Source organism: Oryx dammah, unplaced genomic scaffold (assembly GCF_014754425.2).
Source record: "Oryx dammah isolate SB20612 unplaced genomic scaffold, SCBI_Odam_1.1 HiC_scaffold_25, whole genome shotgun sequence".
Lineage (NCBI taxonomy): Eukaryota > Metazoa > Chordata > Mammalia > Artiodactyla > Bovidae > Oryx > Oryx dammah.
The window spans coordinates 49,446,395-49,473,943 of NW_024070209.1; the positions used below are offsets into that span (position 1 = coordinate 49,446,395).

At 40.3% G+C, this 27,549-nt stretch overlaps 1 protein-coding gene across 2 annotated transcripts in view; it reads right to left on the reverse strand.

Annotated features, from left to right (window-relative positions):
- DNAH6 (dynein axonemal heavy chain 6) overlaps positions 1 to 27,549 on the reverse strand; it is a 285,139-nt gene that overhangs the window by 113,326 nt on the left and 144,264 nt on the right. For both annotated transcript variants that reach the window (XR_005718342.1, XM_040224335.1), the window contains exons 38-45: positions 24,429 to 24,650; positions 23,293 to 23,440; positions 19,955 to 20,112; positions 16,360 to 16,491; positions 11,899 to 12,070; positions 10,826 to 10,972; positions 10,142 to 10,215; positions 8,033 to 8,187 (exon numbers count right to left, since the gene is read on the reverse strand). Coding sequence is in view for 1 of the 2 variants with exons in the window: in XM_040224335.1 (XP_040080269.1) it covers positions 8,033 to 8,187; positions 10,142 to 10,215; positions 10,826 to 10,972; positions 11,899 to 12,070; positions 16,360 to 16,491; positions 19,955 to 20,112; positions 23,293 to 23,440; positions 24,429 to 24,650 (1,208 nt within the window). In the remaining variant the exon portion in view is untranslated. The remainder of the gene's footprint in view (positions 1 to 8,032; positions 8,188 to 10,141; positions 10,216 to 10,825; positions 10,973 to 11,898; positions 12,071 to 16,359; positions 16,492 to 19,954; positions 20,113 to 23,292; positions 23,441 to 24,428; positions 24,651 to 27,549) is intronic.

A 27,549-nucleotide genomic window follows, 5' to 3' on the forward strand; every position in this document is an offset into this window, starting at 1 on the left:
CTGTATTAAATACATACATATGGAATATAAAAAATGGTACAGATGAACCCATTTGCAGGGCAGGAATAGAAATGTAGACGGAGAGAACAGACATGTAGACAAAGGCAGAGAAGGGGAGGGTGGGATGCATTAGGAGATTAGGATTGGCATATATACACTACCATGTGTGAAGCAGTTAACCTAGAGGGAAGCTGTTGTATAGCACAGGGAGCTCAGCTTGGTGCTCTGTGATGACCTAGAGGGGTGGGTTGGAGTGAGGTTCAAGGGGGAGAGGATATGTGAGTACATATAGCTGATCCCCTTCATTGTACAGCAGAAATGAACACAACGTTGTAAAGCAATTATATTCCCCCCCCCCCCCAAAAAAAAGTCTCTGCTCTCTTTAAAATGTGAAGGGTCTTATCAGGAATGCTGGCTGATTTAGGCCACGACTTATATTAATCATTATATTGGCAAGCAGGTCTTTACCTCTAAGGAGGAGCAAGCAGAAAAATCACTGAACATAAGGAAAGAGACTGCAGCTCAAGAAAAGATCAACAGGAACAATCTGAAGTGGATTTACTATATACAATTTCTGATTCCTGTTAACAATAAAGATTAAAAAAAAATGCCATCATGATACTAGAGTGAGCACTCAGAACTGGGGGGAGAAATCCAAGTTTAGGAAAAACTGATTGAAGATGGAAAATCTGACTACCAAAGTGAAAACATCAGCGGAAGATGGGTCTTAAAAATAGGATATGGTGAAAAACTGAATGGGTGGAGCAGAAGACAAACTCAAGGCATTTACCCAGAACTCAAATAAAAAAGATAATGATATTAAAAATGACGAGAGAAAATGGAATATAAGGATGACAAATCTAGGAGAAACAAATGGAATCACAGAGACCACACTATAGGAATTGTAGAAGAAACGAAGGAACAGAGTTGAAATAAAAGAAAAAAAACCTCAGAGCTGAACCCATTGATCTGAGGAAGTTACTGAGGGTCAGGAAAGAAAGTCAAAGAAGAGAAGCAAAACACAATGTTTTCTAAGAGAGATACAAATATAAAATAAACTCTGTGTGTGTGTGTGTATAGGTGAATGGATGTTTTATACATACATGAAATAGAAATCTATATGTCTATATTAGACATAATTTTGTGAGCATCTAAAAAGTAGATATAATAGACTACTCCCAAGGGGGTTTCCCTGGTGGCTCAGACTGTAAAGAATCTGTCTGCAATGCAAAAGATCCGGGTTTGATCCCTGGGTTGGGAAGATCCCCTAGAGAAGGGAATGGCTACCCACTCCAGTATTCTTGCCTGGAGAATCCCATGGACAGAGGAGCCTGGTGGGCTGCAGTCCACAGGATAGTAAAGAGCTCACCATGACTGAGTGAGTAACACTGTCGACTTAGCATGCATACATGAGTCAATATATAAAACAGGAATCTACATTTTAGACATAACAAAATGTGTGAGGATCTGAAAAATAGATATGCTAGATTACTCTTAGGGGTCAAATAATTATAGGCTGGCCTCAAGCATCTCTTTTATAAGATGCCATTCTACAGTGGTTAAGAGGGAGAACTATCATGTTATTTCTCAGAGAATAAGCCACCTGCAAACCTATCCTAAAATGTTCCTTGAGGTATATAGAGAAGCACGAATAAAATTCAAACACTCAAGAAAGGGGAAAGGATGTCAGTATAAAAGTGAGCAGTTAGTATGACAGTCAAGTTCACTGCTGTTAAGATAAAAATGTAGGGACTTCCTTGGTGGTCCAGTGGTTGAGAATCTGCCTTGCAATGCAGGGGACACAGGTTTGATCCCTGGTGGGGGAACTAAGATCCCACAGGCTGAGGAGCAACTAACTGTACACAATGAGAGAGCCCACAGACCATAACTAAGACCCGATAGAGCCAGATAAATGAAATAAATAAATATTTTAAAAGGTCAGTAAACTCTCCTTAAAAAGAAGTTGCAAATGTAAAAACTTTCTTTGAAAAATTATCATTGAAAATCTCAGAATGGACTATAGTTTGCTAGGCTCCTCTGTCCGTGGGATTCTCTAGGCAAGAATACTGGAGTGGTTTGCCATTTCTTTCTCCAGGGGATCTTCCCAACCTAGGGACTGAACCCAGGTCTCCTTCATTGCAAGCAGATTCTTTACCATCTGAGCCACCAGGGAAGCCACAACTGGGTCATGAGAAACTAGAAAATCATGAAATGTTGTTGTGTGTTTAGTCTTGTCTGACTCTTTGTGATCCTTTGGACTGTAGCCCACCAGGCTCCTCTGTCCATGGGATTCTCCAGGCAAGAATAATGGAGTGAGTTGCTATTTCCTCCTCTAGGTGATCTTCCTGACCCAGGGATTTAGCCCGAGTCTCCTGCATTGCTGGTAGATTCTTTACCACTGAGCCATTGGGGAAAGCCCAGGAAATCATGAGAGAAATGTAAAAGGTTTAATTTCTCCCTCTCAATCTCTGTTTTTTTTAAGGAAAGTATCTTTCCTCTATCTTCTTTATTTCTAATTCATAATGCTGATAACTAAAAAAAAAAAAGGTTCAAATGTTTGAGAAGGATAATGGCTTTATGACTTTTTTAATTAAGAAAGTATAATATGATCATTGTAAATGACAGGAAAAAAACACTGCTAACCCTTCACTGCATGTACACTCCATCATGACAGTCTGGATGCTGTCTTGTTCTCCATGGGAGTAGTGTGTAGCTCAGAGGTGTTACTGTTCAGCTGCTAAGTTGTGTCTGACTTTTTGCGACCCCATGAACTGCAGCACTCCAGGCTTCCCTGTCCTTCACCATCTCCTGGAGTTTGCTCAAATTCATGTCCTTTGAGTCGATAATGCCATCCAGCCATCACCTTCTCTGTCACCCTGTTTTCCTCCTGCTCTCAGTTGTTCCCAACATTAGAGTCTTTTCAAATGAGTTGGCTCTTCACATCAGGTGGCCAAAGTATTGGAGCTTCAGCATCAGTCCTCCCAATGAATATTCAGGGTTGATTTCCTTTAGGATTGACTGGTTTGATCTCCCTGCTGTCCAAGGGACTCTCAAGAGTCTTCTCCAGCATCACAGTTTGAAAGCACCAATTCTTTGGCGCTCAGCATTCTTTATGGTCTAGCTCTCAGATCTGCACATGACTACTGGAAGAATCATAGCTTTGACTATATGGACCTTTGTCGGCAAAGTGATGTTTCTGTGTTTTAACATGCTGTTTAGGTTGGTCATAGCTTTTCTTCCAAGGAGCAAGCCTCTTTTAATTTCATGGCTTATAGTAAGTGCGTCATAAACAAATTTATGTCTGTTGACTTGTATGTGTGTGTTTTCAAAAATAGACTTAAATTCTATACCACATTTTGTTTTGTGATTTTTTTGATAAATGATGCTTTATGGACATTCTCATGCTAGTTATAATGGCAGAGTTGAGTAGGTGTGACAGGGACTATAGCAGAGCCTAAAATATTTACCATCTGGTTCTTTACATTAAAAAAAAAAAAAAAGGTGTGGCTCCTTTCCTTAGGAACTGCCAGCTAAAAACTGATGCTTGCCATCTGGTTCTATAATAATGGAGTCACTTGTCACTGCAATTGCTGATCTTCAACACACCCTGAAAGGAGTTCAGGGTGGAGATCAAGTGTTGCCCTAAAGGTCCAGGAGCAAGCGACAAGAAAGAAAACAGAACACAAAATCTGGTGCAATGGGTCTGGGGACCTGCAGCCTCTATTGGACTGAGGTGCAGAGTCCACTGTGAGTCCAGCTTTTATTTCTAATTGCAGACTACAAAACTTTCTTTGATCTATCTTTCCCAAGACACTACATCGACATAGTCCAGATCTCCCTGTTTATACCCCAGGGCGTTCCCTTCTGGGATAGTCTCAGGAACAATCAGCAAGTGCGTAGGCAGTGTTCATACCTAACGCTGACCCAGTGTTCCAAGGTCCATGCTCCCAATCATACTCCCTTCTGGGTCTGGCCTTGGGGTTTGTAAGAAGGAGATTATTCTTAAGAAAAACATGAAAGATAATCATTAACACAGTTTCTTATTATATGCTATTTTTCCAGGTGCTATTTCTGTGGAATTTCTCAAGGCTGTGAAAGTACATTATTAGAAACTCCCACTACAATCAGGAACGAGGCACTCTGTGCTCTGGGAAAAACTGGTAGGACAGGCCTTCAGATATCCATTTTCAGGAGATTTTATGAATGCAATTTCTTCTATCTTCTCATATCTAGAAGAGCACTAAAATCATTAAAAGAGACATCTGCTCCTTGTGACTAGCAGCAGCCTTCTGTTAAAATGTGCGCCTGACTGCATGTATCCCCCTTCACTAAAATCACATACATACTGACTTTCCCCCTACCTCTCTGGAGCAGTTCCTTGGAGTTATCTGAGGGGCTGTCTCTGGGGCTATGGTCTTCATTTTTCCCTAGATAAAACTTAATTGCAACTCTCACAGTGTTTTTTTTTTTTTTCCCCCCAGTTGACAGATCCTTTGCTAATTCTTCCCCCAAAGCAACTAAGACCCACAGGTATGGTCTCCACAGCTATGTCTCTATCACAACATACATCTAACAGAGGACACTTTTCTGTTTGCTTATATTTCCTCAATTACCTCTGAGAGTATAAAATTGAGGGTTCAATGGATATGTCCCAATGTTTTGTTGTTTTTTCCCATAATGCATCAGGGTGCTACAGTGGATAAATATTGAATATTATTAATATCTTGCATTAGTTATGTTACTCTTTCCTTTTTTCATTTACATTATAGTAATTTGTTACTTCCATTTGAGATTGAGAAAACAAATGGCTTGTCTATCTGCTTCCTAGTGTTATTTTTTTCTGTCAACTTACATATCAAAGGATAAAAACCTCCCTCCATTGAGAATCTTCTGAAGTTACATTTTCTCTACTGTAGAGGCAAGAGATACATTTCCTAATTAGTCTTTTAATTTTATTATTACTTAAAATTTTTTTTTGGCCATGACACACAGCATTAGGAATCTTAGTTCCCAGACCAGGAGTTAAACCTATGCCCCCTGCAATGGATGCCTGGAGTCTTAAGCATACTGGACTGCCAGGGAAGTCCTGTTAATGGCTTTATAGAGAGATCCATTTGACCATCTTTGGAGTATGATGACAACTTTGGTGGTATGTAACATATAAATAGTCTGATGCAAACTGCTCTTTGAAAGCACAGGCTCTGAAGTCAATTCTAATTTTTTCTGAGTTGAGAAAGCCTTTATTCAGTTATTCAATGCAACAAGAGCCTAGAATGTTAATAAATGGAAATGTACTATCTGTTATATTACTGAATATTTGGTATTAGCCCCCAAACTGCTTTCCACCATGGAAGCCCCGTTCATTGCTAATCAGCAGCAGGTGTTTGAAGGCTCTTATTTCTTCTAATTCCTAACTACCGATCCTCTCTAGAGAAAACATCTACATCGTTATTCACATGGCAGTCTTTTTTGCCAGAAAACCAAATCTCCCCCATTCTACAAATGGTTTTTAATTTCCTTCTGTAATAATTTAAGCAAACTTTAAGTAGCCTGGTGATTCCCATTCATGAAAGTAAGAGAGGTTATAAATATAATTAAGCTGACTTTTCCTATCGTCTGGTCTATTCTTCAGGAAGTTTCTCAGGCCAGGGTTCTGCTGTTAGTTTATTTTCTTTCAGGCTTAGGGACTGCCTGAGCCATGGGAATAAAAGTTGTTAGGAGAAAGCGTGTGGGTATTTTGGCAGGGGGCAGATGGGAAGCAAGTGGTATCTTGACAACCCAATGGTAAACTATTGTATTTTACAACCCTTGAGCTGTGACAAACATAAATCTTTGAATTAGAGTTAATTAAATAGCAGAAGTATGGGAAGCACAAAAGACTTGGCTTGCTTATGGTTAGAGAAAAAAAAAACTCTGGAGATTTGTCAAACTTAATATGGTCCAACACTAAAATATAGTTGACAAGGGAAATAAACAAAGCAATTGTTTTCCATGGTAGTAGCCTATGGGGAATCTTGCCCTCATACACATTTTGCACAGCTTATTCCACAGAATACTACATCAAATCTGGGTATCACATGTTAAGTGAAACATTGAAAAATGATAAAGGGCTCAGTATGTTGAAGACTGGAAATAACTGCTAACAGGAAACAGTGAAAAGTCTGGGATAATTGTGCCTGGAGAACATAAAGCTAAGAGGAGCTTGGTAATGATTTTCAAGTATTTGGAGGAACTGTTATGAAAAAGAGTGGATCCATTTTGGACCGAGGCATCTACCAGTGAAGCTAGAATCTAAGCACTGGTTATGATCCCTGTAGCCTGTCACTGGCCAGCTAGAGGCTATTGTTCAGTCGCTAAATTGTGTCTGACTCTTTGCACCCCATGTACTAAAGCTGGCCAGGCTCCTCTGTCCATGGAATTCTCCAGGCAAGAATACTGGAGTGGGCCATTTCCTTCTTGCCAGTTGCCACTTCCTTCTTCAGGGGATCTTCCCAACCCTCCTCCTGCATTGGTAGGCAGGTTCTCTTCCACTGAACCAACTGGGAAACCTGAAACACTGCTTATGATCCTCAGCCTGCCACTCACCAGCAAGAGGGCTTGGGACAGTTGACTTAATCTCTCTGTGGCACACAATGTTATCCAAAACTGGCTGCAGTAATGTTTCTGATCTTACTTGCTTTGACTCTACAAATAGGTAGAGTTGCTGATCCTGTCTTGTGAATCCGTATGGATCTTTGGCGTGATAGAGTGTGGCAGAAGCAATGCTGAGGAACTCTCAAGGCTGTGTTGTGAAAGGCCATTTACCTTCAGCCTGGTAGTCTTTTGGGGCACAAGCCTCTGGAGCCCTGAGTTACCGTGTAAGAAGTCCCAACACTCTCATGATACCCACGCAGAGACAGTGGAGTCCACATGGAGGCAGAGATGGGCCAGGTGTTCTAGATGCTGTCTGATTGCAATTGTGTGAGAGATCCCAGGGGAGAATGGCTGGGACCCATGAGAAATAATGAAGAAATGAAGCTACTAAGTATTACACTGGATTATTATATAGCATCAGACCATTGGAACATTCTCTGAGCCTTATATTTAGAAAGACCATGATATTGAGCCACAGACAAGTGTTACCGAAGTTAAATGAGATATTCCATATTATGGAATATGGCACATATTATGGAATATTTATATTCACACTCAGTGCCATTGCTATCATTAATACTGCTCCAGAAGATGGAGTATCAGAAGTTACAGGGAACAGATCTTAACTTACCTTTGAAGGGTCATTCCAACACTTAAAAGTTTTTTTTATTGAAGTACAGTTGATTGACAATTTTGTGTTAATTTCTTTTGTAGAGCAAAGTGACTCAGTTATACACACACATATATATTCTTTTTCATATTCTTTTCCATTGTGGTTTGTCACAGGATGTTGAGTATAAGTCCCTGTGCTATACAGTATAACCTTGTCATTTTAACATTTTTAACACATATTTACAATTTCAGAATTGTTCAACAGGACAAGAGCCACTTCAAAAAGTTGTGTGTGCCCCAAGGACTGCAGATATTCAGACTCAATATCTATACATCAGGGATGACCCTCACAGGATACCTGCAGTGGGTATGAGTCAGACTCATAAGCAAATGAAATCTACGGTCCTTGCGTTTGACTTGTTTTGCTACAAACAAGGTAAAATCTCCTATTTCTTTAGGCATGCATGTTAAATCAGCCTGGCTACTCTATATATTTCTGTAAACCACATTTAGATTTTAAAAATTGTTTTGTAATGAGACAGGACATTTTCAAAACAAAAACAATCTATTAATATTTTGCAAAAATAATGACTTCTGAGATTGCATACAAAGTTCATGCTATACATATTTTAAAGATATCAAAAATAACTTTTAAGTTATAGCAAGATTTGGTAATAGACCTTTGTCCATCTAGCAGTCAATTTTAAGAGTTTATATAACTTAATCTTTACCTTTTAATATAAAAGAAATAGATCAATGCATTATTGGGTACTTGATGGCACTTTACCTTGAAACATGCTCTATAGCATCCTGGAAGAACACCAACTTTACTTCTTTGGGGTTTATAAGGTTATAATCATCAAGGTAGTCCTGTAGAACATTTGCGATTTTCTCCATATCAGGCATGTCATCATAAATCCGGTCAGATCTATCTGCTCCAAACTAGAAGATGATTTATTGGATAAGAACCAAGTTGGATCAATTCTGATGTATAAACATATATAATATACATAACCTTAGAAGGGGCAATTATTTTTATTTCTATTTAATCATTTGCTTATATATGATAGCAGGGCTGTAAAATGAAGGAAATGGGATTAATGCAACTCAGATATTCATGGTTAACTGAAAAATTCATTTAATTCAACCTTTTCAAGTGAGACACTGGAATTTCAAATGATCTTTGCAATAAAATTCACACAAAAGTTCAGAAATAATTAAAAAAATTTTCTCACTTCTCTCTCATTTAACTTAACTATGGTTTCATACTTTTGCTCCTAGGCTGTTGACATCAGAAAAGTGAAATGGTTGAAAATTAAGTTTGGCTGACTGTTTTATAATCATGCCAGAACTATATGTAGTTTTTGCATACTAGTCATTTGTTTAAATAAATCATTGAGAATGATATTTGGTACAAACTACAGGGCACTGAGTTCCTGTTTGGACCTATTGATAATTTATTGTCTTTGCCATAGCAACTGCCCTGGGGACATTTTCTTTTGAAATCTTTGACTAAAATACACATAGGCAATGGAAGAAGAGTCCAACTGCTCTTTTTGCTTTGCTTCAGTTTCCCATTTGATAATACCACCATTAGAAACACATAGGAAATATAATCACCACCTGAAAATAAACTTTAAACTTTTTAAAAGAAACATTAAATATATATAGTTCATAGAATAAATTGTTTATTATTACCATTTTTTGTTGTCTAGGGTTATCAGAGTGGTGAGATATTGCATAAATATAAGATAAAGATGAATCCATTCATTCGTTTAACCACCACCGGTTGAGAGCCACTGCTGCAGCTCTGTGTAGGAAATAGGATTTAAGTTCAACTAAACAGACATGGCCCTTGCTTTCTCAGAGACACTAGTAGTGTTGCGTGTGCCCAAGCAAGAGTCCGCTTGGTAAAACAAGATGGCTGCCTGTCAACATAGGTACAGTAGTTAGTTAGATGGAAGTCTTTTAACCTAGAATAAGGTTAGTCACCTATAAGAAGTATATTCTAGGTAGGTCTAGAAGGTAAAATTAGGGCCTATATGTAGATGTTATTAGGGGGGACAGACTTGAGGCACTTCAGTTCAGTTCAGTCGCTCAGTTGTGTCCGACTCTTTGTGACCCCATGAATTATAGCACGCCAGGCCTCCCTGTCCATCACCAACTCCTGGAGTTTACCCAGACTCATGTCCATTGAGTCGGTGATGCCATCCAACCATCTCATCCTCTGTCATCCCCTTTTCCTCCTGCCCTCAATCTTTCCCAACATCAGGGTGTTTTCAAATGAGTTAGCTCTTCGCATCAGGTGGCCAAAGTATTGGAGTTTTAGCCTCAACATCAATCCTTCCAATGAACACCCAGGACTGAAGCACTTAGTAAAAGGAAAGTTTTGCTACTAATTAGAGCTACCCTGAAATGAAGGAGGTTAACTAATTGGTAAGAGAATTCCAGTTCTAAGTTAACAGACTAAACTTCTTTGCTTCCTTTCAAATGGAATACCTGTTAATTCAGTCTCTGATTCACTATTATCAAAGTGAATGTAACTAGATCAGAAGTCAGCAATCTTTTTCTCTCAAGAGCCATATAGTAAATATTTTAGGCTTTGCAGGTCATATAGTAACTGTTGCTAGTACTTCAGTCTGTCTGGTCTTTAGAAAGCAACCAGATAAATAAGACAGAGTCAAGTGGGTCTTGCGCTCCTATAGAACTTCATTTACAAAATTGAGTGGTGAGTGGATTTGGACTATGGGCCATAGTTTGCTGACCACCCCCCACCCCCCAGTCTAGGTCTTGAATCTTCACATGTGCAAAGCTCCTGTAGAATATGAACTTGAACTAGAAAACAGTAAATGTTTTATAAACTTCAAATGTAGTCAAGTCACTACAACATACTTACCTTAATGAAATCTCCAAATATGATGGGCCTAGTCAAAAAATATTCCAGGCCTATAGCAATTCCAAAATGTTTGTCTATTAAAAAAATAAAATCAATTTTTAATATAATGATTAGCTTGAATGCAGGGTGTTAATGGTAAGATATACACAGTAACTACCCCTGCTACTTTACTTAGAAGCCTAATTAATACACATGAAACTGAAAGCCCATGTTAATACCACACCACTTTGGTTTGATTGATAATCTCTTGAATTTAAGATTAAGAATATTTACTATTAATAATCATTTTATTAAATAACAGATATGAATACATATTAATAAATAAATACTTTAGAAGTATCCTGGCTTCTTACCTGACAAAATGCTGTTTGTTTTCTACTTTCCCTCCTCTACTTAAAATTCTATACTGAATTAGGAATATTAATCCTTCCTGAATTTCAATAAAATGATTTTCATAACACTTCACATGTTGTTATATATGTGGGTCATCAAAGAAAAAAACTGTTACTAATGAATGATTACAATTTATTTTGCTCATTTTAGAAACCAAATTGTGTCTCTTTGGTCATCTAATGGCTAGGATTAGAAAACAAATTGTTTTTCTAAACTAAAACAATAAAAATAACCCCTGAAAAAACCTAACTAAATAAAGAGGGATAGATTGATATAAAGATTGATATTTACTGGCCATTTCTGTCAAAATAGCATGGAAATAGTGCTTATCTTCGTTGTTAATCAAACGATCATGGAAGACTCTTTGACACTCATGGCAGAAGAGTCTGAAGATCTGTATTTCTTCTCTTATTGTTCCTGGGTCACACTGAAGAATACCTGTTTTTTCAGAAAGGGAGAAGAGAAAAACTCTACAATTGTGGAATATCTAGTGATAGTTTAATTACTGAGAAAATCTGTAAGTTCAACTTTATCCCAAACTAAAGGAAATGGATAGTTGGATATATACATATAGTCATTGTGACCTCATTTTTTGAAAGCAAAATTGAGGACACATTATCAGCACAAATGAGCAGGGTAGCAGAAGGGGAATATGGAGCCTAAAGAGAACTATCATTTTTATTTTTAATATCTTCGTAGCTTTTTTTATTAAAAAAAATTTTTTTTGGCCACACCACTGTGGCATGTAGAATCTTAGTTCCTTGACCAGGGATAGGACCCACATTCCCTGTATTGGAAGGCAGAGTCTTAACCATTGGATATTCAGGGAAGTCCCAAGAGAATTGTGTCTTTTAAGATGGGAGGTATTATAGCAGAATTGTATGCTGTTAGGGATGATCTGACAGAAGAAGAAGCACTGACAATGCAGAAGAGGAGGGGGACGCATAAAAGCAAAATCCGAGAGTCAGCAGGAGGGGATGGGTTCAGTCCCAGAGGGGCTACTGACACATATTAGGGGCAGGGACAGCTGAACCACTGCAGTGGGAGAGAAGGCAGGGGCAGGGTGTCTGGGAGATTTGGAAGAGGAGCCCCTTCTGGTTTGATTCTATTTGTTTTTTTTTTCTTCTTCAGTGAAAAAGAAGACAGGCCACCAGCTGGGAGTGAGAAATGGGATGGTGATTTGAGCAAAGTTGTGAAACAGTCAGTGAAGGGTGGGGGTGGAGGGTGACTAAAACAGGGATACTGTAATGGAATTTCCAGGCAAATCTCAGACACTCATGTACATACACTTTTACGCAGGGATGTGTGGGTGAATGGAAATGGAGAGAGGGTGCAGGCCAGGGAACGAGAGTTCCATACACTACCTTGCACACATTTAGATAAATCCCTCAAGTTAAAGACGTAATGAGACTTGGCTGGTGTTGGCAGAAGATCAACACTCATCCTGTTGTAGATTTCAACTGAGGCTTCCACAATGTTGGATGCAGTTTGCTTTACAGCTGGTGTGAAGTCATTCAGGAAGCCGTTTAAGATGGCCTAGAACCAGAAATGTAATATAAGAGGGTTGGAATGTTTTTAACCAAAATTTATCTTTCAAATACTCCAGACCTGATCAAATTCAAGTGCAAGGACATGTGGGTGTTAAAAGTCTTCTTTTCCGGGGAAAAGGGTAAAATAGGCATTTGGGCTTCCCTGGTGATTCAGACAGTAAAGAATTCGCCTGCAGTGCAGGAGACCTGGGTTTGATCCCTGGGTTGGGACAATCCCCTGGAGAAGGGATTGGCTACCCACTCTAGTATTCTTGCCTGGAGAATTCCAGAGACAGAGGAGTCTGGTGGGCTACAGTCCAGGGTGGCAAAGAGTTGGACACGACCGAGCAACTAACACTTTTTACAAATCAGGCACTTGGGATCAGCATATACGAATTACTGTCTATAAAAGAGATAAACAACAAAGTCCTACTGCAGTCCTATCTGCAGTAGGAAGATCCTCTGGGGAAGGAAATGGCAGCCCATTCCAGTATTCTTGCCTGGAAAATCTCACGGATGGAGGAGCTTGGCAGGCTACAGTTCATGGGGTCACAAAGAGTTGTACATGACTGAGCAACTTCTCTTTCACTTTCACTGACTCGATGGACATGACTTTGAACAAACTCCGGGAGATAGTGAAGGACAGGGAAGCCTGGGGTGCTGCAGTTCATGGGTTGCAAATAGTAGGACACAACTGAGCGACTGAACAACAACAACAGTTGTATATATACAAATATAGTATTTTACATACAAATATAGTTGTATATATGCAAGTACAGTTATATATATATAAGTATATATTTATAATTACATATATGTTAGTTCATTTATCTATGTTATCTGTCTCTATGGTAGAAGATCTATGAGGACTGGGGTGGCATCTGTTTTGCTTAAAGTGATGTACCAACATCTGGTGCATGGTTGATACTCATCAAGTATTTCTTTAGTGAATGAATGAAGGGTTATTAAACTGATATTCATAAATTAAAACTATCAGGTGGCTATCAAGTTTACTGAGGATCACAGCTTTGTATTCTGTCCAAAGATTTGGCTTATATGACATGTTTGGCAACTTTTAAAAGTTTTACTGAGAATATTCATACAAGACAAAGACAGAATTTCCATAGTTTAAGGAAAGATGGCTTTGTCATGAGGACATTAGTAATGTTTTATGGAGTTGATCATGGCTTTTTAATCACTGCTGTTATATCTTTCTAATTAGAATTTATAGTTAAGTTCAGGGACCTCCCTGGTGGTCTAGTGGTTAAGGATTTCCAGTGGTCTGGATTTCCAGTGCAGGGTGTGTGTGGATTTAATCCCTGGTCAGGGAACTAAGATCCCAGATTCCAAGTGGCCAAAAAAGAAAAAAAGAATTCATACCTAATTTAGTGACAACATTATCAATTTAATTTGCTGTGTGCTATTCAATTTACCTTCAGAATATATAGTGATGCATATTTTTGCACAAAAAATTCCAGCAGATAAACAACTAAAATGTGTGTGAACTGTGGTTCTTGATTCACCTACAACTGTACATAATCCAAATTGTGACCCATTGTTAATGGGACTCTCCCTGCATATATGTGTTCTTTAACTAACTTAAAATAGACTTTCAAGAAAGTAGTGATATTACTGATTGTTTTAGAACTAAGAAGTGATTAAAAACATTATAAATATAAGCATATTATGTATCATATATGTATACATATACTATGTAGACTCATAGGTTTCTTTTATATAGTAAACATAAATCAGTTTATTTGTGTTGCTATCAACAAATTTACTTTTACTTGTTGATTTTGCTTTTTTCAGTTCTTGTTTATCCCCAAGTTCCTTCTCCTCCACACAAAGGACAGGAAAGGTGGACTGTGAACTCTTGAACTCTGCTTAGATGGGTTGTGATTAAAAAGAAAGCTTGGAATCCAAGTCCTTTCCTTCTACAGATAAAATATCCAGTCCATTTTGGTAATGAGGAAAACACATGTTCCCATGGGAATACAGTCCAACTTAGTGGCCCCCATAATTTCAGTTTTGCTGGTTTGCATTTCCATTGTGGCCTTGGTTAGTGCGAGTTTTAAATACTAGCCTCTAAGTTACAGCAGGAAGAAGTAATTGCTGCTCATTTTCAGCTGTGACATATTTGCTGCATGATGCTCCTGTAAGTGACACATTTCTGTGGATGCAGATGGTGACTGCAGCCATGAAATTAAAAGACGCTTACTCCTTGGAAGAAAAGTTATGACCAACCTAGACAGCATATTCAAAAGCAGAGACATTACTTTGCCAACAAAGGTCCGTCTAGTCAAGGCTATGGTTTTTCCAGTAGTCATGTATGGATGTGAGAGTTGGACTGTGAAGAAAGCTGAGCGCCAAAGAATTGATGCTTTTGAACTGTGGTGTTGGAGAAGACTCTTGAGAGTCCCTTGGACTGCAAGGAGATCCAACCAGTCCATTCTGAAGGAGATCAGCCCTGGGATTTCTTTGGAAGGAATGATGCTAAAGCTGAAACTCCAGTACTTTGGCCACCTCATACGAAGAGTTGACTCATTGGAAAAGACTTTGATGCTGGGAGGGATTGGGGGCAGGAGGAGAAGGGGAAGACAGAGGATGAGATGGCTGGATGGCATCACTGACTCGATGGATGGGAGTCTGAGTGAACTCTGGGAGTTGGTGATGGACAGGGAGGCCTGATATGCTGCGATTCACGGGGTCGCAAAGAGTCGGACACGACTGAGCGACTGAACTGAACTGAACATTCCTACAGGCAGAGGCAGGAGGCTGAGGATTCGGATCAATTTGATTTCCAGGAGCCCAGACTCTATCTTCTTCTTCCCACCCAAGAAAGCATTTTGGAATGAGTTAAGAATGCCATTTTTGTTGTTGTTGTTGTTGGGATAACTCTGAATTTGCTTGAATTTATTAAAATGTAAAATAATTTGCAAATCCAGTACTTTATCATCAGGCATAAGTTACTTGGGACATTCCCTCACCACTGATCACATCACAAGGGTGTGTTAGGACAGCATGGTTGTGAATCACTCATTTCAACTTTAGAATATATACAGAAAGGTACTCAACAAAAAGAGGGGGTTAAAAAGTGTTCTAATACCTGTATTGGTCCCTGTTACCTGCTTCCTGTCATGTTTTTTACTTGTTGCTTAATTATGGGAGATAAGCTCCCATCTTCTCCTATTCTAAAGTACTCTCTAAAAGTTTTTCCAAATGTGGCATTTCTCATGTATTCTTTTGGTCTTAGATCCTAAACAGCTTATTGGAATGACTTCAAATTTATTAAAAATAATTTCCCACGGATGTAAGCTATTTCAATATGAAAACTAATTTCTATAAACTGCTGTGTATGTGCCGGGTCTGGTCCTTTCTCTCCTCTAAGAAGGCCCCATTGGAAGGAGAGGGAGATGCTGGTAAATGTAGAGGCTGGTTAATGCCAGCATTACTGCCTCTCTGACTCCTGGGCTATGGTCACCAAAGCCAGTTTCTCCTGACCAGTCACCTGTCTTAACTTACCTGGATGCCCACATTACCACTTCTGGCCTCTGTGACCACATTCACCTGTGTGTTTCTGATCCTCTCTGTCAATTTCACCCTGCAGGACTCGGCTCACTGGCTGTCTCCTCTAAACATCTTTGCTATTAATAGTTGGCATGACATACTCGCCTTAGTCATGTTGCTTCAAGATCTCTCATCATTCTATTCAGAATAACGCCGCGCACTTAATGAACACTTCTGCCAAGTACTTACAGGGCAGACACAGTTACTTACCCCTTTTAAAGGACAAAGAAGTGGTCTCCTGGGGAAGTTTGTACAGATGGAAGAAATACCAGTGGTTGTTTCTCTTGGGAGGGTGGGGGCGGCAGGGGTGATGAATTCTGGGTTAGGTATGCTGAGCCTGAACTCTCTGGTTATTGGGACTGGCCTTTGCTGGGCAAGTGGACACAGACATGGCGGTCAGGGAGGAGATGAGCACCGAGGTGGGAGCTAGGTGGGGATGATATCTCCTGAGAGTCAAGGGCCCAGAACACAGCCTTCCTTAGAGGTATGGGAGGTGTTCTGACTCTCTTTCCTCATTTATAAGACTACCTCTGAGACTGTAAACACAGAAGGTCACAATGCAAATGCTTATCAACTACTGCCCACATGCCCCTGTGTTTACATGGTTTCTGATCAGGCAAGAATGGATGGGCTCCCTAGAAACACAACAGGCTGTGCTGATTGTGTGAGCTTTGGAACAGATAAATTTTCTTTACCCCTTGTGCCCAGACTGGAATCCACATTCACCTGAAAAATCTGTTTCAGACTGTGTTCTGAGGGCATCGGGAGGCAGAGCATGCTGAAGTGTCGGAGGAAGCGAGGGGTCACAGGGTTACGGCCGCCACCTGGAGGTGCACATGCTGATACAATTGTTACGTCCTGTATGGAGAGAAATCCACTTGGGTCAGCCAGCAAAGATGGAGATGAGATCTACGCATCCCAGTGGCAGGACTCAACCATTTTTGGAGGACCTATCACAGGACATCCTGGTAGCTCAGTGGTAAAGAACCCGCCTGCCAATACAGGGGACCTAGCTTCGATTTCTGGGTTAGTAAGATCCCATGGAGAAGGAAATGACAACCCACTCCAGTATTCTTGCCTGGAAAATCCTACGGACAGAGGAATCTGGTGGGCCATAGTCCATGGGATTGCAAAAGAGTTGGACAAGACTTAGTGACTAAACAACAACACCACCATCATAGGATAATATTGTGTTGCATTTTCCTGCACGTTATCTAACTTAATTCTCACAACCACCTTAGGAGATCACTGTTGTTACCTCCACTTTAGAGATGAAAAAAAAATCAAGGCCCCAGATGGTTAAATAAGTTACTCAAGGTCATTCAGCTAACTCACTGACCTTGTAGAAATACGTCTATGTAAAAACTGAATTTTAAAAAATTGTAAGAATTTGTACCTTAGGTTAAAATACATTCATTCAACAAATAGAAAGAATAGTCAATTCTTATTTGTGGTAGTTATATTCTATAAAGTCACCAGGAACACTGACTTCATGCATCCTGAACCATTGCTCTTAGGGGAAAAACAGAGCTAGGTTCCTGTGAGCCTCTGGTCAAATATGTTCAGTGGGTCAGTATGTGATATCACAGGGGCCTCTGATCTTGCCTCTTCTTTAGTCTACACCTTCCCTGAAGCCAAGGAGATCTTTCTATAATGCTTCCTCAGAGGCTCTCCATGACTTACACCAGTGGTCCCCAACCTTTTTGGCACCAGGGACCAGTTTTGTGGAAGACAATTTTTCCACCTACAATGTGGGGAGATGGTTTTTGGATGACTCAAGAGCATAACATTTACTGTGAACTTAATTTCTATTATTATTACATGAGCTCCACCTCAGATCATCAGGCATTGGATCTTGGAGGTTGGGGACCCCTGTCTTTGAAGATAAATCTACATTCCTCTTCATGGCATTATGATCCCCTGGTCTGATCTCTGCTTCTCCCGTTGCTTTGGTGCCCACATTCCACACACTGAAAGTAGTATTCTACATCCCACAAGTAGTGTTCCAAACTATCTGCTTTGAGATGCAAATAGCTCCCTTTCCTTGGTTTGCCCTGCCCTGCCTGCAAAATCCTGTTCTGATATCAACTCTTCTGGGAAAGATTCTCTAATCATCAACCCACTTCCCACTCCTGCCTCCCCGCAGTCTCTCTCCACATTATATAACCCTGCATTACAACACATGCTCTTCTATCCTCTGAAGCTAAGGAGGCCAGGGCTGTCACACTTGTCTACAAATCTCATGAATCAAGCAGGGCGAGAACTCAGTATAGATTGAATGAAGTTACACATAGGAACACTAAAGCCATATGTCATGGGCTGACTTATGTGTTTGTCTGTACCTCCTTCCCACCACTCATGTGCTGAAGCCTTAACTCCAGGTGGTGCAGTGGTAAAGAATCTTCCTGCCAATGGAGGAGATGCAAGAAACATGGGTTCCATCCTTAAGTTGGGAAGATCTTTTGAAGAAGGAAATGGTTACCCATTCCAGTATTCTTGCCTGGAGAATCCCATGGACAGAGGAGCCTGGCAGACAACAGTCCATGGGGTGGCAAAGAGTTGGACGCAACTGAGCAACTGAGCAACTGAGCACACATATAAGAAACATTGAAGCCATTAGCCATGGGCTGAGTGTCTCCACCTCCTTTTGGCCAATCACATGCTCAAAATTCTCCAAGCCAGGCTTTAACAGTACATGAACCATGAACTTGCAGACATTCGAGGTGGATTTAGAAAAGGCAAAGGAACCAGAGATCAAATTGCCAACATCCGTTGGATCATTGAAAAAGCAAGAGAGTTCCAGAAAAACATCTGCTATATTGACTACACCAAAGCCTTTGATTGTGTGGATCACAATAAACTGTGGAAAATTCTTAAAGAGATGGGGATACCAGACCACCTGAGAAATCTGTATGCAGGTCAGGAAGCAACAGTTAGAACTGGAAATAGAACAACAGACTGGTTCCAAATCAGGAAAGCAGTACATCAAGGCTGTATATTTGTCACCTTGCTTATTTAACTTACATGCAGAGTACATCATGTGAAATGCCAGGCTGGATGAAGCACAAGCTGGAATCAAGATTGCCGGGAGAAATATCAATAACCTCGGATATGCAGATGACACCATCCTTATGGCAGAAAGTGAAGAAGAACTAAAGAGCCTCTTGATGAAAGTGAAAGAGGAGAGTGAAAAAGCTGGCTTAAAACTCAACATTCAGAAAACAAAGATCATGGCATCTGGTCCCATCACTTCATGGCAAATAGATGGGAAAACAATGGAAACAGTGAGAGACTTTATTTTTTTGGTCTCCAAAATCACTGCAGATGATGACTTTAGCCATGACATTAAAAGATGCTTACTCCTTGGAAGAAGAGCTATGAACAACCTAGACAACGTATTAGAAAGCAGAGATACTTTGCCAACAAAGGTCTGTCTAGTCAAAGCTATGGTTTTTCTAGTAGTCACGTATGGATGTGAGAGTTGGACTATAAAGAAAGCTGAGTGCCAAAGAATTGATGCTTTTGAACTGTGGTGTTGGAGAAGACTCTTGAAAGTCCCTTGGACTGCAAGGACATCCAACCAGCCCATCATAAAGGAAATCAGTCCTGGGTGTTCATTGGAAGGACTGATGCTGAAGCTGAAACTCCAATATTTTGGCCACCTGATGTAAAGAACTAACTCATTTGAAAAGACTCTGATGCTGGGAAAGAGTGAAGGTGGGAGGAGAGGGGGATGACAGAGGATGAGACGGTTGGATGGTATCACCAACTCAATGGACATGAGTTTGAACTAGCTTCAGGAGTTAATGATGGACAGGGAAACCTGACATGCTGCAGTTCATGGGGTTGCAAAAGAGTCATACAAGACTGAGTGACTGAACTGAACTGAACTGAACTGAACTTCCTTTTGGCTGAAGCCTTAATTCCTAGTATCCACAATATGACTATATTTGGAGATGGGTATTTAAAGAAGTAACTTAGTTAAGAGGAAGTCAGTAGGATGGGCCTTAATCCAATATGATTGATGTCTCCTTATAAGAAGAGATGATTTGAACAAAGATGGACACAAGGAGAAAATCATAAGAAGACATAGGGAGAACATGGCCATCTGTAAACCAAGGAGAGAAACCACAGAATAAAGAAACCCTACTGAAATCTTGACCTTGGACTTCCCTCTTCTAGAACTGGGAGAAAATAAATTTCTACAGTTTGAGTTATCCAGTCTATGGTACTTAGTTATGGCAACTGTAACAAATGAGTGTACCACATTTCATTGCCGTTTACATGGAGACACACAAAGTCATTTAAAACCTAAAGTAACCTGTATATCTTTCCAAAAGAGTTTGTTTCTGTCATAAAATCCACCAAAATCTTGATATTGCCGAAGTAATTCAATGGGAGGCTGAGAGCCATAGCGATCCAGCCTGGGCATGTTTAGGTCATCAACAAAAATCACAACTCGTTTGTTTCCTGGTGCTCCTAGGGAAAGAAAATGAGTTTAAGAATTATGATTTGTCTTCAGTAAAGTGGCTCAGATGGTAAAGAGTCTGCCTGCCATGCAGGAGACTCAGGTTCGATTCCTGGGTTGGGAAGATCCCCTGGAGAAGGGAATGGCAACCCACTCCAGTATTCTTGCCTGGAGAATCCCATGGACAGAGGAGCCTGGCAGGCTAATGACCATGGGGTCACAAAGAATTGGACACAAATGAGTGACTCACTTTTGAAACTTTCAAAACAGAAGACAAAGCTTAGGTAAGGCTTTGGACTCAATGCACACCATGTAGGTCATAATGAGCTCAGCTCTTAAGTGTGAGGAGGGCCCTAGGGGAATCCCGAGTTGAGGAGGAGAGACCTCTCTCTGGCCCCATCCAGGCCCTAACAGGGAGCTACAGACTCCGCCAGGATACTCACATTATCAGATGGTCCCTCACCAAAATGGCAACTCACTCCAGTACTTTTGCCTGGGAAATCCCATGGACAGAGGAGCCTGGCAGGTTACAGTCCATGGGGTTGCAAAGAGTTAGACATGACTGAGCAACTGAGCATACATGATTGATTTACAGTGTTGAGGGATTCTTTTTGATTGCTTGAACCTTTTGGAAAATATGCTGAAAGTTGCAGGCCTTCTTAGAAAATGCATGAGTGCTCTCCCAGATATGATTTTTGTAATTCTAGTTTAAGAACCTCCAGCTTAGGAAATGAAGTTCTTTCTAAGCACAGCACTCACTCTCACCATCCAGGTGCAGGATGATGCCAGCACTTTGGGTGACCTTCCTCAACCCCAACCACTTCCAACCGTCCTCACCAACTGCACAGCCTGGGCAGGAAGTGAAGAAGATCATTTTGTTTTCACACTAGGAAGCAGACAAATCTCCAGGTTTCCTTATATAAATGCTATCCCACTACCCTCTATAGGGAAAACATGGCTGGATTTTCAAAAGCACCTTTATAACATCAAAACAGGGATAGTGAAGGACAAGGAAGCCTAGCAGGCTGCAGTCCATGGGGTTGCAAAGAGTCGGACATGACTGAGTAACTGAACAACAACAAACTAAGTCAAAGGGAAATCCACTGGAGCTGTACAATGTCACATTTGACCTGAAGAAAGTCAATATGTACATTCAGGGGAAAAAAGTGATAAACAGAGAAGAGAACAACTTAAGCAGAGGAAATGACTCCACCCATGCTGGTATCTGGCATCAGTGACAACTGCAAAGAAAATAAGGTAAATCCCATGGCCTCACTTCATTTTCTGGGCTCTGGAAGTCAAGTAGCAGGTCAGGGGTATGGAAAGGTTCTAAGACAATCATTCATAAAAATTTTGGGCCCCCACCAGAAAGACTGGCATCTATTTCTCTGCATCTACCTGAGCAGGAAAGAAGGAACAAAAAGAGGTTGGTAGAGCAGCTGGCGGAGAAGGCAATGGCACCCCACTCCAGTACTCTTGCCTGGAAAATCCCATGGATGGAGGAGCCTAGTAGGCTGCAGTCCATGGGGTCGCTAAGAGTCGGACATGACTGAGCGACTTCACTTTCACTTTTCACTTTCATGCATTGCAGAAGGAAATGGCAACCTACTCCTATGTTCTTGCCAGGGACGGGAGAACCTGGTGGGCTGCTGTCTATGGGGTCGCAGAGAGTTGGACACGACTGAAGTGATTTAGCAGCAGCAGCAGCTGCAGCAGAGCAGCTGGTACAGCAAGGCCTGTGAGATGATGCACCATGTGGAGGGCAGCTGGGCCTGAGCTTGGCCTAGTGCTCCACCCAGGAGGGCTGTGGGCTGGGCAAGTGGACCATAGTACAGGAGGCTATAGGATGTGCCTCAGGAGGGTGGGATGGAGTGGGGCTGAGACACATTGCCAACAGAGAACTTTTCAATGGAGAGGTCACGGAATCTTCCATTGGGGAGGAGACCAGGGAACCTTCCAGTGCAGAGGTCAGGGGAACCTTCCAGTGTGGAGGTCAGGGAAGCTTCCAGTGGGGAGGTCAGGGAAGCCTCCAGTGGGGAGGTCAGGGCTTGGCCTGCACACAGTTCTTTCAGGAATCCTTCAGAGGGCCTGCTCCTGGAAGCGTGTCACACCAAGGGCATGGACAGCCATCTGGCCAGCAGAGAAGCAAAGACAACCCACAGAGGCCCATCTAAACTTCACTTATAGAGAACTTTGTCCTTCCCTTCTCCTCCCATCCCGATACACTAGAGCTTCCCAGAGGCAGGGTGGGAAGAGTAAAAGAGCACCCATGCCCCTCTTCGCCTCCAGCACCTCCAGCCACAAATCTGGCTTTCAACAGAGGAGAAGAAGAGCTTTTAAAAAAAGTCTTTATTGAATTTCTGACAACACTGCTTCTGTTTTATGTTTTGGCTTTTTGGCTTCGAGGCATGTGGGGATCTTATCTTCCTGATCAGGGATCAAACCTGCACTACCTGCTTACCTCACTGCACCACCAGAGAAGTCCCCGGGAGGAGTTTTAAATTGATTGGGGATTGATAAACAACAAGGCCCTACTGTAGAGCACAGGAAACTAGATTCAATCTCCTGGGATAATCCATAATGGGAAAGAATATAAAAAAGAATGTACATATGTGTATAACTGAGTCACTTTGCTGTACAGCAGAGATTAACACAACAGTACTTAAAAAAAAGACAAAAAAAAATTAGGTTTGGGATTGAAGATTTCATTGGACCAGACTCAAAATGATTGCAAGTGACCAGAAAGTTATGGTATCGATCGAAACAGTTGAAAAGGAAGGGTGAGGGAGATCCCACAAAGCCTGGGGGGAAAGTGCTGCCTGAGGAAACCCCAAAGCGGTTTCATGCTTATTCCCTACTGGGTTCAGGTAACTCAGTGCACTAGATATAAAGAGGTTTGTTTACTTTAAATAAAGGGAAATCAGTGCAGGTTTGAAAGAAGAGCGAGTAGAGAGAGGGAGCGCCTAGGAGAGGTAGAGATAGAAGATGTTCTGAGTTGAAGACGTAAACGACTTGCTTGCTAACAGTGAGATATCCAGATCTAAAGCCATGAAAGAATGTCATGAACAGAATTACCTTTACAAATAAATTAAGCAAAGGAAATATCCAATTGTAACTTATTACATGTACTGTTTTTGTGAATTAGCTTAATAACTAATTTGTGTGAGGCAAATGACAAGAATAAATCTTACCTAGGATATTTTTTCTTTTTCTTTCCAGTTTTGACTCAATGATCTCTTGTGTTCTTGAAGATGAAGTTTGAGCAGAAAAGTTTAGATAAACAGGGACATAGCCGGCTGATTCTTGAATTCTATTTAGCAGTCCTTTCGCAATAACAGACTTTAAAATAAAAAAAAAGATGTTAATTGATTTACATTCAATATCTTTCAATTATGTATATCAGTAATAATCTGGTACAATGAGTAAAATCAGGATAAGAGGAGGGAGGGAGGTTAAAGCTAGATTAAAATGTCTTTTTCTTCCTGGAGATTCCATTTAATTAGTTATCAGAACCAAGGAAATATTCTAATCAGCTCTATCTCAGCAAAAATTTTTATTTTAGTTTTACACCAAAATCCATCTTGGTTACTGTCCAAGTTAATTTGATAGCAAGAGTCAGAGACTTAGAAACAATTTAGAGGGAAAACAGTGAGTCCCTGTTCATCTGGACTGCCCCCAAATCAAGAAGACCAAATAATCAGCATTTTCCTCTATATTCTATTTTTCCTAAACACCATCACTGTGCTGAGTAGAAGTAAATGGGCAGGAGGTGAAAGACGGACCTTCATTAAGCCTTGACAGGTTCCCACCCTAATTTGTGAAGTGGCAGCCTCAAAAATTTTCAGGGACACAACATAAAAGCTCCCAAACACAAAAGATTTGGTTCACAGGGTCCTCTGGTTTATATATATTGTTGACACCAAGGATTTATTCAGAAAGTGGCAAACTGTGGAGCTGATATAGATTCAGCATAGTTATATTCTTCCTGAAAAAGTGACACAAATTCAGAAGAAATTCCCCTGAGAAATAAGGTGTTATTTATGGGGCTTACAATTCTAGGTTCATTGTGCCCTCATTTTGGACAGAGCTTCTTGTACGACGTGGGGCTTCCCCGTGGCTCAGATGATAAAGAATCTGCCTGCAGTGCAGGAGGCCCAGGTTTGATCCCTGGGTTGGGAAGATCCCTTGGAGAAGGGAATGGCTAACCACTTCAGTAATTCCTGCCTGGAGCATTCCATGGACAGAGAAGCCTGGCAGTCCACAGGATCATAAAGAGTTGGACACGACTGAGCAACTAACACTTGCTTGTTTGATGTAGGTTTCCTACCTTGCCAACTCCAGTTATTCCGGTAAACAACACTGAATGCTTGACTGCCAGTAGTTTTTCCATTAGGTACCCAAAGCGCACTGTGTCAGCTGTGGGGACAAGCATTTCAAAAAACGGAGTGTCTCGGCTGTATTTGAAGGTGGGTATGATTCGTTCCCAGGGATCCAGCCGTTTGGTGTCAAAATCCATGTGAATGCTCCACAGGTCACCAGAGCTGGGAAGCTAGGATACAAAATTAAACACCACTGTTGAAAGGATTGACACACGGTCATAGAAATAGTTACGCAGAAGCAAAGGTAGTCATAGAACATGGATGGGTTTGGATTTCTTGTTGACTTGTAGAGAAGTAGTTGCTTAAGTATCAGAGTCCAATTCTTTAATCATGAAATACTGTACAGTAAAAGCCTGATGTACTATGTTAAAACTACATTAAAAAATACTTAATTCAACATTAAGACCCAAAATTCAAGGGATTACTCTACACCAAATACTGTGTTTGGTGTGGGGGAAAATGCTGAACAAGACCCAGCCTTTGCCTTCAATGACTTTATAATCCACCTCGAGGACGCAAACACACTAGTTAATACTCATGGAGAAATAAGGGTTCTAATAGAGTTCAGTACATCCACAGAGGAGGGATGGCTCATTTCTACTCACAGGGGAGTTGTAGCAGTGGCTAGAGATTTAGGTGGGCTTCCCTGGGGGCTCAGACAATAAAGAATCTGCCTGCACTCTAGGATCCGCGGGTTCCATTCCAGGGTTGAGAATATTCCCTGGAGAAGGGTAAGGCTACCCACTCCAGTGTTCTTGCCTGGAGAATTCCATGGGCAGAGGAGCCTGGTGGGCTATAGTCCATGGGGTTACAAAGAGTCAGATACAACTGAGTTACTAACATCTCCTAAGACACTAGGGGGTGGTGATGCTACAACTCAAGACTTGAAGGATAAGCAGGAGTCAGATGGGCAGAGAAGGGAGGAAGTGGGGATGGGGAAAAAGGAGTCAGGGTTCACGCTAAGAAAACAGGTCTGGAAGCCATGGAAAGTGCCATGCACATGGAAACTATACGAGATAAGTCTGGACACACAGACCAAATTATAAAAACCTCATTTGTTAAAGAGCTTGCAGCAAGAGTTCAGTGAAGAATTCTAAGTGGGTAACATGATCAGATTGCATTTCAGAAGGTTCATTCTGGCAGCTGCACAGAACAGTGGTGTTTTAAGCTTACTGGGCAGTGACCCTTATAAAAAAAATTATTTTCAATTGGAGGATAATTGCTTTAGTGTTGTGTTGGTTTCTGCTGTACAACAGCATGCCCCTTCCCAGGTCATCACAGAAGTCATCACCGGAGTGAGCTCCCTGTGTTATATAGCAGCTTCCCACTAGCTATCTACTTTACATATGGTAATGTATATGTTTCAATGCTATACTTTCAATTCATCCCATCCTCTCCTTCCCCTGCTGTGTCTACAAGTCTGTTCTCTATGTCTGCATCTCTATTCCTGCCCTGCAAATAGGTTCATCAGTACCATTTTTCTAGATTCTATATATATGCATTTACTATATGATATTTATTTTTCTGTTTCTTACTTCACTCTGTAAAACAGGCCCTAGATTCATCCACCTCAGTTCAACTGACTCATATTCTTTCCTTTTTATGGCTGAGTAATATTCCATTGTATATATGTACCACAACTTCCACTTTATTCATTTATCTGCTGATGGACATCTAGGTTGCTTCCATATCCTAGCTATTGTAAACAGTACTGCAATGAACACTGTGGTATATATGTCTTTTTCAATTCTGGTTTTCTCAGGATATATGCCCAGTAGTGGGATTGCTGGGTCATAATGTCACTTTTATTCCTAGATTTTTAAGGAGTCTCTATACGTTCTCCATAGTGGCTGTAACAATTTACATTCCCACCAACAGTGCAAGAGGCTTCCCTTTTCTCCACATCTATTTGTGGATTTTCTGATGATGGCCATTCTGAACAGTGTTAGGTGATACTTCATTGTACCTTTGATGTGCATTTTTCTAATAATGAGTGATGTTGAACATCTTTTCATGTATTATTGGTCATCTGTATGACTTCTTTGGAGAAATGTCTGTTTAGGTCTTCTCATTTTTTGATTGGATTGCTTGTGTTTCTGATTATTGAGCTGCATGAGTTGCCTGTATATTTTTCAGATTAATCCTTTTTCAACTGCTTTGCTATTATTTTCTCCCATTCTGAGGGTTGTCTTTTCATTTTGTTTAGTTTCCTTTGCTGTGCAAAAGCTTTTAATTAGGTCCTATTTACTTATTTTTGTTTTTATTTCTATCACTCTATAAGGTGGGTCAAAGAGGATCTTGCTGATATTTATTGACAGTGACTCAATTTCACATGGTGATCTGGTACATACATATAGATGTGTTTGTTTAAATATGTATAATATTTACCCCAAGTATCACTCTATTTCACATTCTATTCTATTAGAAAAACCTTATTAGGATTTTCTACATAGTCAGTTATGTTTCCTTCAAATAATGACAGCTTTATTTCATTTCTAAAGTTTATATTTTATTTTTTTTCCCCTGCCTTACAGCCCTGGCTAGGATCTCCAATATAGTGTTAACTAAAATTTGTGATGGTGGCTATTTCGTTTCTTTCTTTTTTTTTTTTTTTAGTTAAAAGTGATTTTTATTTGTCCATGTTCTCTTCTAGCCTTTGTGCATACATGTATATAATTTTAAAAAGTCATAGAATGGGAATAGTTTTATAAAATATATAGATACATGTCATATGTATATAGGTATCTAAATATATTATATATGATATGATTTTACAAACCATATTTTGTTTTGCTTACTTAAAATTATCACCAATATTTTTTCATTTGGTATATAATCTTTTTCATAATCATGGATGCTTAATATTTCAAAGTTCTAAGAGCTTTCTATTTTATAACTCATTCGATCCTTACAACAAGTCTATAAAATTGCTTTTATTTTCTACATTTGAAATTTTTCACTATTTCATTGGTATTTACTCTCATCTTTATTATTGCCTACAGTCCACTTTTATAAGGTTTGATTTAATATTTTTTTTTTGGTTTGTTTTTAATTTTTAAAAATTTTGAT